We start from the raw sequence: 17,296 nt of genomic DNA on the forward strand, positions 1-17,296 counted from the left end.
ATTTTGAGATATAATTTTAGATAATTTTTAGAACATTTTGAGAAGTATTTCACAGTCTGTATGCTGGTATTTTTAGTTTTGTTTCCAGCTTTTATATCTGGAAAGTTTCTTCATTTCTTTTTTTTTTTTAAAGATTTATTTATTTATTTATTTATTTGTTTGTTTATTTATACATACAAGCACTGGGTACAGTCAGAAGCGCGGGAGGGTGAGAGAATTCAGCAGAGCCAGAGCAGGGAGCAGAACAGACAGACTGATGAAGTACACTGCTGAGGGGAGCAGCTGGCGGCAGGAGAGGTCTGTGCACCATGTGGGACCCTTGCCAGGCGGCCTGGGAGTGAACATGCGCTGCAGAGGCTGTGGGCAGCTTTGCAACCCAGCGCTCAACCGCTGAGCCACTGGGGAGGCCCAAGTTTCTTCGTTTTATAATAATTACTTGTGTTGATGGTGATCCATAAGAATCATTTCTCCTTTGATAGGATTATTACAAATTATCTGAAAATCTATTTAAGTGGTTGATTACTATTCTTGTGGTGCTGAAGAGTTGTTTGAGATTAAAGGAATGACACTATAGCATTAATAAGGTTGATTTTTATTACTTCTAAAAATAAAATTACTACTACTAATAATATCTTTTAATGAATATCAATCATGTGTCAGGTACTTTCATCTGAGAATAGATATTATTAGTTCTACTTTATAGATGAGGAAACTGACAGACAATTCAGTAGTTGTCAATGTCACTTAACAAATGGTGCCAAAAGCATGGTTCAGCCCTGCCTTCTGCACCTCCACCTCCCAGGGATAGTAGATGTAGAGAATAAAGGCAAAACCCTCAAAGGGCTCCTCTTCTGACCTCACAGTACTACTCTAAAGGGCAAGTAATCATGGAATCGCCTTTCTAAATGGTGTTTTTCTCTAATGAGATTATATAGACCAAATCAATTCTGTGAATCAAGGTTCCTGAGCAAGATACAGAAATATATACAGGAAATTTTGGGTACCAAATTATATTTGGTTGACCCTTGGATGATTTAGAAGGAATACCATAAACCTCTCCTCACTTCCCCTTCAAATTCTCACACATGATGGGGTGGAGAGAGAATGATGAGCATGTTATGGTAGATGAAAGCATTTAGTAATCTGAAACTTGTATCATTTAAAGAAAAAAATAATCATAATGTGTGATATGTAGCCTAAACTGCTTTGTTCTTTAACGGTAATTTTCAGGTCAGTTTTGAGATGTAGAATAAAACCATAGCTCTTTGTTTAAATTTCAGATTTCTGTGGAAGCTTATTTCATTTTAATAATCCCTACAGTAAGTTTTCTTTTGTATGTGTGTTTAGATTGACTTATTTTGTCAGTTTTTAGGTTCCCCCCCAGCCCCCACCCTAGGCAAGATGGCATTCTCATCCCCTGCTGCTATTAACATTTTAAATCATGCAGCCTTTTGTTGCACAATGGTGCAAATTCCAAGTGTCTGACAATAGCACAGAAAATGAAACTTGAATGGCATTATCTAAAAATCTACTTAAAGCCGTGACAGGTATTTTGTCTGTAGCAATATATAGTCTTGAACACATGAAGAATAAGAAATTGTGACTTTTGGGGTTTCTTTCTTCTTGAAATCAAAGGGGGGAAAACAATTTGTCCTGGTTCACTAAAACCATGCTATGGATTTCTAAATAGTGTGGACAATACAAATACACAATTAACTGTACCTGAACTTGAAAGCTAATGCTGTACTCTATACCTATTTTATACCAGTTTTAATTTTCTCATTGTATATAGATACTCTAGCAACATTTTACAAAAAGGAATGTATGACTGTAATTAAAAAGCAAGCACTCAAGAAAGATAAGACACAACGAATTAATTGGGATTTCAACTCTCCTTTCTGCATTGACTGCAAAAGCTTGGTGACCTGAATTGAGCCCACCAAAAGTGGGCTCAGGACTTCCTCCAACCCCCAAGGCTCTTCTTTAACATTTGTTATTACTTAGCTATTTTATTTGGCAGGGATCCCTCTATCTCATCTTCTAATGCACTGGCATGGTTCCTATTGCCAATAGCTTATATCTTACTACTGCTAGGGTAAGCGGCATAGCAGAACTTTCTAGCCTCTGCATCCTTATAAATAATGCATCTGGTTTCCTGTAACTACATGAACCCTTAGACTTTGGTAGGCATGTCTTTGTTAGTCAGGGTGAAAGAGTTGGGAGATAAACGGTTGGGGAAATAGTTGTAGGCAGTTATTATCACTGATTAGGACCTGACTCCATCATGTATGCATTAATCACTAGGTTAATGCTAATGGAATGCTTATGATATTTATAGTAGACATAAATAAGATATATTAAAGAAAATCTTTGCTGACAAAACTGCATGCTTAATTTAGGCAGATACCAGTTAAAGATAATACCTAATGCCCAGGTAGCTGGATGGTATCACTAATGGTTGGATTCGAAAGGAAGAAGGAAAAAATGTTCCATTTATAAGTTAATAGCAAAAAAAAAAAAGGAATGTCTATCATACCTTTCACTTCACAGTGTTTATCAACTTTGATAATTAAAAATTAATGTTTCACTTTTGAGCATCAGAGATATCAGTATTTGAATATGTGAAACCAAATTTTAAAAGAGAAATCTTTTATCAATGTCTTTTAAAATGTACCTTTAGACAATGTTAATATAAAATAAGAATGTTCCACTGCAATATATACCATTTTCTTCACAGACAACCACCATTGAGCATTAATAGGATGACAGTGTTCAGCTTTAAAAATATGTTGTAAGGATAAAATTTTTAAATCGATTTATATATTGAATGAGAAGCAGGTTGCTCTAGGGCCTTGTATACTTTCATCAGAATTAATTGAAATAAGGAAACATCATGTTTCTAACTAGATAACAGATGATGTTAATCCTGATCATTTTATTATTGATTTCTTTAATTACCATCAATTTATATCTGAACATCAATTCATATTTGTGAAGATAATAGCTTCTAACTTTAATAGCAAAACTTACTTGGGCACCTCCAGCATCTGCGATGTCAGTGATTTTGTAGGGCCTATGCAACTATCAAAATTGTCAGTCCAAATATTTAACACATACTTCTTTAAATCATATTGAACTTCCTAGCCAGTGAAACTGGATTCTACAAGCAGCTAGTTTTTAAATGAAATTATCAGATCTATATCTGCATGTATGTAATATAATTTTCTGTTTTGATTTTTTTACTACTCTGTTTTTTCTATTTCAGATTGTCAGAATTTCTATGAAATTAAAACATTCATGTAACAATTCAGGAAATTTCGTTAACTATACTTTAAAACTGCATTATCATCACAAGTAAATAATCTTCAGTTCACATAAAAGATAATCATAAAATGTATTATTTGTTTATTTTAATCCACTTACCAAAAAATATCATGTCAACAAGCCCATCATCAAATTACTATTATTGCCTATTCTATTTTGGTGCATGTTTTGTTTTCATGGTAACTGAGGATGAATTAGATGGATTTTTTTTCTGTCTCTGTCCATTACTTCCAAGTATCTCTTGCCTAAGCATGGTCCCTTCTGGAACGGAACCTCTGCATTCTTATTCTTTGCTAGTCAAAACAAAACTCTATCAGAAGGAAACATTTCCATAACTGGATCCTGATAGAAGAAAAAATCTCAGAAACTTAGACACACATTTACAATAAACAGTGTTTCCTTTTAAAAGAGACATCACTATGATGATGGATCTATGGTGGTGGGAGAACCTCAGGGACTACACCTGAGGTTTACTGTACAAAAATGAGCAGCAATGCAAGAAAATAAATAAATTTTAAAAAAAGAGAGAAATCACTCCACAGTGTGTCTACCACACAAATAGAAACTATTATAAGACTATGGCCTCTCGTTTCTGAAGTATTTGTCTTTGTACCAGATTGGAATTAAGAAAACTAAGCCCTCCATTATAATGTAACACCATTAACACCATGAAGCAGGAACCATTGCCATCTCTTTCCCCAGTGCCCCTCCAACCTACTTCTCTTAGTCCTATGTAGGACCTTTACACATATTAGACACCATCAATAATTGTTGAGTAATTGAGTGAATGAATGAAAAAAGAATAAAGGTATACATTTAAAAAAAAGATCAGGAAATCTGTGGCAGAAGATGCATTGCATGAATGCCAGACCTTCCCTTTTCATTTATTTGAATAATTTTTATTTAAAAGAAATTTTTTATGTTTATTGAGATAATGTTGATTCACATAACAGTATGTCTTAAGGGTGTAGATTTACACTTCTACAACTGTATGCTATTTCACCACACCCACCACCAAAGCCCCAGTAATTCTCCATTACTCCCACCTCATCACATTCCCCATCTGGTAGCTTTAACCAAAGTCCAATCTGCTTTTGTCTTACTAGATGCCTTAGATCTATTGTCAACTTTCTAGGTTTGTCTTTGTCTTTGACCTTTGGTTTGGTTTCTCTCTATTCCACTTATAAGTGAAACTGTCCAGTATAACTCTCTCTCCTCTGACTTATTTTGCTTCCAGCTCCATCCATGTTGCTGCAGTAGCATGAGTTTAGTTTTTTTTTTTTGATGGCTGAGTAATACTCCATTATATATAAAGACCACCTTATTGATCCATTCTTCTGTTTTGGGGCATTTAGGTTGTTTACGTATGTTAGCTATTGAAATAGTGCTACAATAACCATAGAAGTGCAGGTTTCCTTTCAGATTAGTGTTTTTGTTTCCCTTGAGTAGATTCCTAGGAATAGGATAGCTCAGTCGAATGGCAAATTCATTTTTAATCTTTCGAGGAACCTCCACCCAGCCTAACATAGTGGCTAGGCATGCAAATAAAAATGACAAGATGCCACCTTGCACATGTGAGAATGGCACATATTAAAAAAAAGAGAGGGAGAAGCAACAAGTGCTGGTGAGACTGTGGGAAAAATAGAACCTTTTATATTGCTGGTGGGAATTGAATAATTTTTGACTTGCAGTGGCATGATGTTTTCAAATAATGAATCAATTTCTTAATAAAACTGAAAGATAGAAATGGAATTCCCCTGCTAAACTTTGAGGTTATGGCACATATAACCTCACCTTGTTTACCTTAGAGGGCATATGAAACGAGGGGCATCACACTGTTTATAAAGTTTTTTGATTTATGTCCTTATTGGCAACATCATTTAATGACTTGGTTTGGTTTCATCATGACCAGAGTTAAGTCACATGGCTTTATTAAATGGATCATGTAAATTAAATTCTGGTGTTGGGAATAAGTGTGCTAATCTGACAAGTAATCTCTCCAAAGTGGAAATTGTAATATGAACGTGAACATACACATTCTCATTCTCATATTTGTTCTTGTTCTCTGCTCTCCCTCCTCTCTGCTCCTATGTCATTCTTGTGTGATATGTATATGTATGTGTGTGTGTATGTGTGAGATATATATATATATATATATATATATATATATATATATCTGACCTGCTTCTGTTTTTCTCAGTCTTCTATTTTCCAAGGTGACTCAGACCTTACAACTCATAAAATTTGAATCATGCCCGCACTCTTGGCAGATAACCTCACTTGCTACTTCAGAGAAAAGAGACTGTAGGATGGAACTTCTTTTTTATTCCAGTTGCCAAATCTATAAGCCCCAGGAAAATGCCTGAAACATAAGTAGCCACTTAGTAAATGTCTCTTGGATGGATGCATAGATAGACATTTAGATAAATTAACATGTATCTAGGGTGTTTAGTAATGTTAGTTCTTTTCATTATATATTATATGGTAATTTTAAAATCTGAAATCTACTGCTTTTGAGAACCAGGTCATCCTGAGGTTTTTCATTTTTCACCTGCCAGTCTATGAAAGTAAGTTAGTTTAAATGCTGAACAGCAAATTTCCTAATTTATCCCTATATGTTGGCTGAATTACAGTAATATCATTTCATTTTGAGTTGGACAACTCATGCTTTTACTCCTGTTTTTTTGACTGCTGGTGTATCATAAAAATAATGATTTTGTACCCATTTAACACACTTTTGCTATCCATAGGTTATTTTTAAAATCATCTCCAGGAGTACAGTTAGCTTTGAGCCTGAAATGACTAAAAATATTTTACTTTTCATTGTGCTTTCATTTATTTATTACCTTCATTTATTACCCAATGACCTCTCTCTGATTTATTTGTTGGTTTTTTTGTTTACATCCCCAAATGCTTAATTAAGTAAATTGTAAATTGCTTGAATAGTAGTGATTATATCAATAGACTCTTTGCTTTAAGGGTACAATTCATGAACAATAATTTAGCTTTTGATATGCCCATCCAAAATTTTTTTCTTTGTATCTTTTTGTGAACAAAAGGGAAGAATGAGGGGGATCTGGTTATACATGATACCTTTGATATCAGTCAGTAGTAGACTGCAGTGGTAGACATTTAGAAGGATATGATAAAAGAAGAGATTGAACTAAATCCAGGTATTTAACCTAGGGTTAAGGGGACTTAACCTGAGGATGGGTTATTTGTCTGACCTCCAGTGACAGAGTCATGGCAAATCTCTCAGGGAAGAATTTTTGAGAAACATTTCGAAAGATTTATGTTTCATTCGAGAAGCTTGTCTAAAAAGCCTCTCAAATCATTTAAGTTAAGCCTTTCCTTAGTATGGGAGGTAGTGGGGGCAGAAAGGAGCATATGGTTGAAACTCTCTGCATTGCAGTGATATGTAAAGAAGTACTCTTCCTCCTAGGTCAAATTGCTCTGCGTGCCTCTTGCTGTCAGTGACATGATTTAGTTATATTCAGATGCTTTTAGAGGGACTTTGTACTGCATCATAAATATTTAATAGTTTTATGAAATATCTGTATGCATAACTGGTTGAGAAATACAGCTCACCCGGCTCAACCTACACACCAGAGCCTTTGGCCATGTAGTGTTAGCTGACCAGTTGGCCACTGAAAAAGGTATGTTCAGGATGGGAATATTGTGTATTTTCCCCCAACAGAATGTAGCTGTCTAACCCTTCTGATTTTGTCAGTAGAGTATATTTAATAATTTCTCTAGTCATGTAATTCATAGGTGTTCCAATTCCCTAGTGATTGAGCTATACCATACAGCATAGTATCAATAAATAAATGGAATGGGGGAAGGGTTAGGAAAACTCTCAGATTTTTTTTTTGCAGCAACTAATGGTAGGCCATACAGAAATATCTCATTGTCATGAGATAATGGTTCAATTTATATGAATATTGTATTCTTGACATAATTTTGAAGTTAATCTTACAAATGAATTCCTAAAAGTAAAAGTGGTTAGGGAAGGTGGGAGGGGGAGTGAAGGCTCAGTGGAGTAAGGGAAGTAGCCAATTTACTGAATGTGGAATTTGTATTTTATTCTGTTTGTTTGACATAGGCTAAAGGCTTTTTATAATAAAACTTCCAGCAGTATATCAAGGTGGGATCTCTTGTCATATACAATGGACATTAACAGTCATGAAAACGTCTGTTAATTTTTTTTCCAGCATTTTATTATGCAGTTGTTATACATACAGTAAAGGAGAATGAATTGTATGGTAAATAAACTTACATGCATTATCTAGATTTTAAGTTAACATTTTGCTGTATTAGCTTTATAAAATATAAAATATCCATTTATGCATCTTTCAACTTTTTATTTTTTAATGCAGGCTCATTAAGTTGTGCATGTGAGGGCATTTTACTTTAAAAATCTCAGTATGCATGATCTATATGTTTTACTACATTTTTTAAAGGAATATGTAGATTAATGATTATGTCAACAAATAGAATATGGGTTTCTCTGGAATGAGTCATCATATTTGGACCTGGTATTTTCTGGTCATCAAATTTCAGAGTATAGCTCAGTCCTCAGCAGCATTCTTTTTCCTATTCCTGACAATCACTCCTCCACTTGCCCCAGTTGCTAAGCTGAGTGGACATAGCCCCATCTTATCACTGTCAGATATTGGCAGTCCTTGATATTATGCATATTTGAACTATTGCAGTTATGTCAGGCAGATCCCTTGCGCCACCAGGGAGGCCCTGTCAGCTAATTTCTTATCTCCATCTTGTTCTCAGTGAAAATCGGTGGGCTCTACAGCTCATACAATATGTGTCTTCACAGTGTGATGAAATGCTGTTGAAAACAGAATGAAAATGTTAGTACCAGTTCCTGAGTAGCTTCCAGAAAAAGAGTCTGAATATTCAGTGGAATGGTGACCAAAATTGGTCATGCAAATATTAAACTTTTCAGTAGAAACAGTCACAGTTAAAGGTCAAAGTGAGACATTTCTATAGACATAACTCATGGCATTGGTGGCAGAAAATCTAAACTGTCCACTAGACTTAATGAGTCTATATGTAACTAAAGAGCTTTCCTTTGTAGAAATGAGCTGAAAGGGGAGGAGTGATAAACCCAAATTCTAGTCTTGACTCTGAAATTAATTTTGTTGTGATTCCATGTATGTTATTTTTATCTCCTGGGACCTTTATCTTCTTCTAGAAAATAAAATTAGTGGGTAAGGACCATTCTAGCTCCTACCTTCAGTTAATGAAAAATTTAAATCTAATTATTATTGAAATTACAGTTGATCTTTGCATTAAGCCTTAGTCCTTTCATGCCAGATAATGTCTGAGCTAAAAAGAAAGGAGATAGAAAAGACAGTCATTCTTAAATATTCCTTTAGCAACATAGTGTGTGGTTTATGTTACAAAGTTTTGCGTTGTGGATCAAATCACAAGATAGTTTTGACTTTCAAATTTGTATTTTTAAAGTGATAAAAGTCATAGCAATGCAGAAAAAAGTTTTCACCTTTGACTGAAAAACAGCAAAAAAAAGTATGAGGCTGGCATTTCATTTTAAATGGAATGCTTCTGCTTCTGTGCGCATCATAAGGCTTGTGACCTTATTTTGCCAGTTAGGTGACTCACTTGGAATGCCAAATCGGTTCGGGAAACTGCATATATTTTTATTCCTTCTCTTTTTCCACTTTGCTGCAATGTTATTTTTTCATTTTGGTCAGCAACAATGAGAGAGAACTGGGTAAATTCAAAGAAAAAATGTATATGGTGAGATATTTCCTCTGGCTGAACTTTCAGATATAAATGTTTGGGCTGTATTTGAAAGAACATTCCTGATAATTTCTTTCCTCAAGAGTCATTTATTCTGAGTAAATTGTAAGGTGTTTTTTTTAAGATTCATTTATTCATACAGGAACTGGGGTACAGGCCAGAGACATGGGAGGGTGAAAGGATTCACAAGACAGAGCAGGGAGCAGAATAGGCAGACGGACCAAAAACACTGCTGAGGGGAGCAGCGGGTGAGACAGGAGAGGTCTGCCGTGCCATGTGGGTATCTCTCTGGCCGTCCGGGGATCAAACACGTGCTACAGAGGCTGTGGACAGCTTCACAGCGCTGTGCTCAACCTGCTGCGCCACTCGGGAGGCCCAATTGTGAGGTTTTTATACATGACTTTTATGATGTCTCAGTGCTTTGATTAGATGGGATCCTCTTATAAGTAATTTATAACTGCCTTCCCATGTGGGTCATCTCATGTTCTACAGTTTCTATTTAGAACAGAAGATTTAAAAAATATGTTAATGAATTTCTAAAAAATCTATAGACGTGATATGTTGTGCCACACACTACATTTCTAGATTGATTCAGGGACCAGTTATTCGAATTTACTGACAAGCACCTGAACTCTAAACAAACAGCTTACCTAAATATGAATCAGATTCACTTTCATTGTCAAAATCTTGTACCTTTATATTTCTTTTAAATAAGATTATACATGCACATGCACTTAAAAATTCAGCTTATTGCTTGTATTTTTGTTACATTTACCACAAGACTTAAAGGTAAAACAAATAGAAATTCTCTCTTAGCTGTACTTCTCTGCCCTGAACTTAATATTGACTATTAATGAAATAGAGGAAAGACATTTATTCAGGGTAACTAATACAACATATATCTATAACTCTAGTAAACACTATGCCTGGCCTTCCATTCATATAACATCAGAGCATTCATTATAAAGATAACTTTCCTTTTGGTTTTTCTTCTTTCCATCACAACATACATACACATGAGCAATTTAATGTTATTTGCATTTATTCACATAATATGGCTATCTGGAGTAAACATGTATTGAAGAAAACTTAAGTAAAATTTCTCATAATTTATTCCTCCTTCTTTAGTATAGTTTCCATGTTGATGTACTCATTCAACCAAAACATATTGGGTACCTTCTATATGCCAGATATGTTCTGGGTAGTAGGGGTATAGTTGTAAAAGTGGACATGAGAGCTTATGTCCACTTTGCTCTTATGGAACTCACATTATGCTTGTTAGTTTGTCACACTTTTCATTTTAAAGGAAACTGAAGAAGATACAGATGTGTCTGAACAATTGCCAATGTCCCTCATCCTTTGCTTATATTTCTACTACATTCTAAATAGGGAAAAGGGAATGAGGAAAATAATTGGAAATGATTTTTTTTCTCTTTGCCCCCATCCAGAGGTAATATTTTAATATATAAAATGAAATTGAGCTACAATTCTTTCCTCATTTTCTCATAAAACTTCTCTTTTAATTGAAAGTCTCAATGTCATATCAGTTTATTGTATATTTGTGCCTTTGAGTTCCTTCGGGTACAGTACTGCCTCATCAACATCAATTCAGAGTTCATAGTTTATTAATAATTGTCAGGGATTTAATGTCATGTGAAATATTGAGATTTTGTAGGAAAAAAAGGGTAAACTGTGCATAACAGAGTCTCATTATTTTAGTGCAGTCCACTAGTAAAACTGGTCATATATATATAATATGTTTTCCTTTTAAAATTAAATGTTGAAGAAGCTGAAACTATGAGTGTCCAGTGTAATTTATTTTTATTGAGTTGGAAATAAGAAAACTAACCACTTTAAAGTGAACAATTCAGTGGCATTTATTACAATGTTGTGCAACTACCATCACCACCAAGTTTCAAAACAGGTCCAATTGTTTAAAGAAAAGTGACTTGTAAAATTGAAATGAATATAAACTGTGTTTGTACATAACTAATGATTTACTTATGGAGAGTGAGAAATTAATAAGTTCTGTCAAAGAAAATCTCATTATAACTATCACAGTTAATAAACATATCTTCCTATATAAACTTCTCACACCCTCATCTTTGAGATCATTTGCTGTATCTTGAGCTATAAAGGATCTAAACTCATAATGAACAAAATGTGCCAGAGAAAATTGATTATCTTGTTACAAAAGGAAAACACAGAACCATGGTCAATATCAAATATTTGATTCAGCATTTCACGAAACTTTAAAAACTAAGTCAAACTGCCTTCTGTGAAAAATTTTTCACTGCATAAAAATAAAGTATATCAGTCTTTTCTCACCCTCAAGGAGAAAAGAAAATAATCTGCCCAGTAAGGTAAAGTGAGTTTCATCTCATCTATTGAGCATTATGAATAATGTAGAACATCAAACAGTTTATTTACTTTGTCCTAAGAAAACTCTCCTGTTTAGCTAAAAAGAAAAAAAAATTATATGAAAAAGTTAAATATTGTGCTTCCCTGGTTGCATAGGGCTTAAGTCTTAGCACTGTTTACCACTATGGCCTGAGTTCAATCCCAAGCCAGGGAGCTGAACCACATATGGCGCAGCAGACCTCTGCTGTCTCATCTGCTGCTCCCCTTAGCAGTGTATTTCAGTAGATCTACCTGTTCTTCTTCCCATGCTGTCTCTGGTGAATCCTCATACCCCCTACACCTCTGACCTAACCCCCTATGAAAAAATAAAAAAATTAAAAATTAAAAAAGTTAAATATTGGTTTATTCCAAATTTTCCATTCCTGAAATAATTGGTGGTGGTTAAAAGTTAGATACAGTAGGGTCACAGAACTTTACAAGAACAAGGTAAATTCATATAAGTAAGGTACATTTGTGAATAATCAGAAAAATTAATAAGGATATATCTAAACTGGATATTAAATAATTGAAAAAAATGAAAGGGAACAGAGAGGCTGTTTTAGATAGATGGGTATGAAAAAGTCTGTTAATTCATTAAAAATACCATAATCTGTGTAATTCAATTTCAATTGAAAATAAAACCAAAAGAAATGTAAGTGTTGGCTGAATACTACAGCTTTAGGGTTGGGGCAGGGAGATACTGTTAGACCTGACCTTCAAAGAAATTGTATTCTTCACAGTACCACATACATGATATAATTAAATAATAACAACATTGTGGAGATGTGTTCCAGTAATGGTCTAATTAAGAATTGCTGGGTGAGTGACTTGGAAGCATGACAATCCCGTGGAAGAGCTGAGACTTGAGCCAGGACAGTTTTTATTTAGGTGGGAAGTAGTGAGCAGGTTCTTCGGAGGGAAGGAGCTCCTTCTCCTGGGAGGGAGCATTGCTTTTAGGTAATTTAACCCTGAAGCTTTCTTTTGAAAAATCCATGATGTCAGAATTCATTAGGAAATAAATCATTATCATTTATACATTGTCATCTCCAAAGATCGTAATCCAAAAATCAAATTACTGCTGTCATCATGGTATTAGATAGCAACAGTAAATTAGATGAAAAAACAACAGTATTAGATGAAAACATAAATTCTACTTTTTCAGTCATAAACTTTAGGATCCAGGATAAACTATTTGATGGATAATGTTTTCAAAGTAAAATAGCCAAAATATAGAAAAAAATGTAAAAGAAAAAGTAAATCTGGGTAATATGGTCAAAATCAAAATGACATTTACCATCCTTTTTCATTTGCTGGAGCTATGCTAAATACTTCTCATAATAAAATAAATAAAGTTAATACAAAGCTAAAAACCTACCTTGTATCAAAATATCAGATGAATTTGTGTATTTTTTTATTGGGTGCTGTAACAGGATTTTTTTTCTTCATTGACACTAGTTTAAAAGGAAGCTAGACTATTATTAAAGTGGATCAGAAACACAAGTGTATTCTGACTTTGTTCTGCCAAAGTCCATTGTATATTGCTGTGTCTCCTCTTGACCCTGGTTGAGTTACTGGCATTTACTTCCTTACATTCTGTGATGGATTAATTGTGGCTGCAAATTCTTTGTCATTCCCTGCATTAAGATTAATTTCCCCTGTCCTTGAATCTCAGTGGGCACTGTGACTGCTTAACCAATAGGATGCTGTGCAAACAATTTGTGGTTTGCAGTGTCAGTCTTTAGGAAAACTGACAGCTTCTGTGTCCTCCCTCTTGAGATGCCTGCTCTCAAAACTCAGACGCCATGCTGTAAAAAGCCCAGCCACATGGGCAGGTCACATACATGTTGGTGCACCAGCCCCACCCAGCATAGTTCCCAGCTGACATCTGGGATGAACAGTCATGTGTGTGAGCCATCTTGGCTGTTTCAGCCCAGTTGCACTCCAGCTGATTGCAGCCCCAGCTAATACCAAATGGAGCAGATGAACCACTCAGCTGAACCCAGTAATCCTGCACTAGTGAGATATAATACAATGGTTACATTTTAAGCTATTTTAAGGCAATTTGTTTCAATGCATAACTGAAATAGCTTCCCAAAGAAAATCCTGGAACTGGGACACTAAACTATAAGTAGATAATATGTAAATGGCTTCTGTATGATTTTTATAACTCCTGAAAATCACTAGGCAAAATTTTGTAAGTTCTTTTATTTTAGAAACTAGGCAACTTTTAGTTTGTTTACCAATTTCATTAATGCCTATTTCATTTTTACACTTTCTGGTCCACTTATTCTCCTACTGAAGTGACAGGTATACAGTACATAATCAGATGCATTCTTTTGGTGAAAAAAGAGCAGCAGTGTTTATTAGTAGAAATAGCACGTCAGACCTGTGTTGAAAACTTGAGCCTGTGCTTAATGGCTGTGTGTACATGGCTAAGCTGCCTAAGTTGCCCAAATCTGTTTTTTTTTTTTTTTTTTCATTTTCAAGATAATACATACTGTAAAGGATCAGTGAAGATGTGAAATGATGTGTTAACAACTAGCTTAGTGCTTGGCACATAGTTGAAGCTTTTATTATAATGAAGGGAGTAGTAGTATGGTTCTGAAAAGATAATAAAAAAGTATCTTTTACATATTTTATAGGAAATGGTAATATGGGTGTTTCTGGGATTTGGGGGTTGGAATCTAAAGGGTTAAAGTGATATGTCCTTGCTAATTTCCTTACATAGAGGCAGTCACACTACCCTTCTTCGTTTCTTGATTGCTTTAGAGAATTTGATGAGGGGACAAAGGCTACTTCTGACTCATAGTCCCAAGGGTAGAATTCCTTGTATATACTTCGTATTCTACTCCCTTTCTGCAATTACTTCTGCCTTCCATTTTGGTGGGAAAAACTTCATAGAATGCTCTTTGCAAGGTGACCTTAGCAACATCATGCCCCAGGATTCATGGAATACATCTCCAGGCATAGCGCATACACAACCACTCTGATTTGTGTAGTCCAGGAGAAAGAAAACTGTAGCAGCCCAAAGGATTCTGTCTCTGATGTGTTTGTCCTAGTCTTTGTGTTATATATTGCTTTCCTTTGTAAGTGTTAGAATCTAATATGACAGTGCAGTGTCCAGTAATTTCTTTGTCTACTTAATATGATTCTTATTAATGACTAAAGTGAAGTGAGTGGTTCTTATTGGTGCAGGTTAAGGATCACTTTTCCTAACTATACCTGCCTGACATACAGTTACCTGAAGCCCATTTTGGTTTTGAAATTTTCATGACCTTGGTCTTGAACAAAATGCCAATTTATTACATTTGAGTGCAGAATTGAGGTGTTAAGTGCTACATATTTAAACTGGGTAACCTTTGAAGACATTATAAATTCACTTCATTTGGCATATTTACTTGCTGACCTTGTTTTTTTTTAATATTTAAACATGTTGATTATTAAAATCATAATATCTCTCAGTTTGGATATTGTAAATGCTTCAGTATAGATTTTCTACAATATGAAATTTCATGTCTATTCCTAGAATCTTTAAGAAAACTCTCACAGCTTTATAAACAAATAGTTAATGCTAGGAAGTAGGCGTAGGAATCATTTTAAAATTCTAGTTCCCAGTGTGCAAGTGCAGGATTAGAGAGGTGAAATTAAGGATAACTCACTTTGTCACAACCTTTTCAAAATCATAATTAAAATTATGCAAACTGGTTTAGAATTTGTAAGGTTCTTTTGTTACATTTTAAGGTAGCAATACTGTTTGCACACTTATAATTATAGACTAATTTCATTTTGTAGAAAATGATATTCTTATCTCATGCACACATAAAGCTTAAAAATATTTCAAAACAGTGGAAATTGTGCTTTACAGAACATAATATGATTACGACAGATTTTCTCATGACAAACTCTGAATTTTATTGCTTCTGGAATTCATATAATGGCATGCAGTGTAGATTTAAAGAGTTTTTAAGACTCCCATTGACACAGGTGAACAAAATGGTTCCTTGGATACCATTTGGGTGTCCAGTCACAGTAAAGCATGGATTAAGGGTTCAGGTGCCTGCACTGTGTGCTAAAATGCAGTGAACTGGAGGTTCAGGGGAGTCCGTGCTCCTTATTAAGGACAGTGCCTTTATTCCGGTATTTTAAAGACTGCTGAAGAGGGGAAAAATCAGCATTCAAAGGATCTGTAAGGTAAAGCTACTGAAACCTAACCCAAAAGGCAAGCTCTATACAAAACTCTTTTTAATACTTGCAGTGCGGTTATAGCTGAGGACATGTGGTATATATTACAGCGTCCGGGGAATTCAGCCTCCGCAGTGTGGAGTCACCATGAAGGCTAATTTCATAATGAAGAACTAGTACCTTGGCTCATCTCGTAGCTCTGTTTCTTACCAGTTTTTCTTATTAGCTTGACCTCAGTCTAGGACTGCTGTGGGTGGGTGGGGGAATGGAAATTTAAAGGAGACCAGAATGGGGAATATGAACCTCTGTCCCCTCCCCACACCACCCCCACTCCTCCAGCATCCACTCAGCACTTGGCACTGGGCATTACAATGTCTTACCCACTTCTTGCAAAAAAGGCTGAAGGCAGAGCTGTCCATGGTTAGAAAAAATATTCTCTTGGTTGAAAATCAGGTAATAACAGTCCTCTTGGTGAGTCAAACTTATTAGAGGTCTAAGGCAGGAATGCTATCTCTCAGCAGCAGGCAGGGAGAAATTGCTGTTGAAAAGCTTACCTCTCCAGGGAGGAATCAGATATCAGACTTTGCCAAGCCTCAGGTCCAACCCATAAGGTCCCACCTACCTCCCCCGCCCCATCCCAGCTTTGTTAGATTGCTAGCATCGATCGCTGGCTTTTTCTGACCCAACAGTGGGTGAAGGAAAAGAGAGCCAGCAAGACTAAAAACAAGCAAGGTGGGGGTGGAAAACTCAGGCAGCTTTTTCAGAAAGAAAAAGAGAAAGGGAAGAAGGGGGTGGGGGCCATGAGGACTAAGCTTAACTGGTGTCTGCCTGCTTCTCTTTGATTTGATGGCCTTTATTCCTTCTAATTGGATAAAATAGGAAGTCACTGGCAGTCCTGTGATGCTGGGTATACTGATTTTACTCAGACCAGCCGGCAGCTCTAGAGTGTGGCTATAGTGGGGGTTGGGAGTTGGGGAAGGGAAGAGAGAGAGAGAGTGAGAGAGAGAGAGAGAGAGAGAGAGAGAGAGAGAGAGAGAGAGAGAGATATCTTTGGATGAGGAGTGGAAAGAAAGACTGTGAAGAAGCCAAGAGCTGCAGAGGAAGAAAGTCAATGAGCGCTCAAGAAGGACAAAGAGGAGTGGTTGGGGGTGGGGGTGGAGGCAGGGCAGGGAGGGGAGTCACCGCCCCTCTTGGCTGCACTCTTGCCTTCAGATCCCCTCTGTGATGGTACTGTTTGCAGTGATGCTCGGAGGGCAGGCACCTGCTGCTCTGTAATGATTCAGCCTCTTTCAGCCGTCGCGTTAACACAACAGGATGCTGTTGCTACTGTCACTGCTGCCTCTACTCCCGCCGCCACTGCTGCTGCCGCCGCCGCCGCTGGTCCTGCTTTTGCTTTTACTTCTCCTGCATGACAGTTGTTTTCTTCATCTAAGCAGACAGCAGCTTCAGATGCTAGAGGTGAGAAACATGCCTTTCAGTTTGGGCTACTGGTTTACTTAATCCACCATCAGTCAGCTCGGCTTCTATTTTGGCCCCATCCTCTTGACCAGCCGGGATGGTTTGGAGAAGCATTTAAAAGAACTGCAAAAGTGGCCCAGAAACAACAGTAAAG

General features: G+C 36.1%; 2 protein-coding genes across 6 annotated transcripts in view; both read left to right on the top strand.

Moving 5' to 3' along the window:
• LOC119257792 (pro-neuregulin-1, membrane-bound isoform) overlaps positions 1-17,296 on the top strand; it is a 209,372-nt gene that overhangs the window by 79,772 nt on the left and 112,304 nt on the right. The gene's annotated exons all lie outside the window — the stretch shown is intronic.
• LOC129146771 (uncharacterized) lies at positions 16,727-17,290 on the top strand. Its single transcript, XM_054700852.1, has one exon. The coding sequence runs from the start codon at positions 16,999-17,001 to the stop codon at positions 17,182-17,184; it is 186 nt and encodes a 61-aa protein (XP_054556827.1). The 5' UTR covers positions 16,727-16,998; the 3' UTR covers positions 17,185-17,290.

This window comes from Talpa occidentalis, unplaced genomic scaffold, assembly GCF_014898055.3.
Source record: "Talpa occidentalis isolate TD23 unplaced genomic scaffold, MPIMG_talOcc4v2.1 talOcc4.4, whole genome shotgun sequence".
Taxonomy (NCBI): domain Eukaryota; kingdom Metazoa; phylum Chordata; class Mammalia; order Eulipotyphla; family Talpidae; genus Talpa; species Talpa occidentalis.

Coding starts and splice junctions, on each gene's coding strand:
- LOC129146771 (XM_054700852.1), top strand. CDS start 16,999: ATGCTGTTGCTACTGTCACTGCTGCCTCTACTCCCGCCGCCACTGCTG.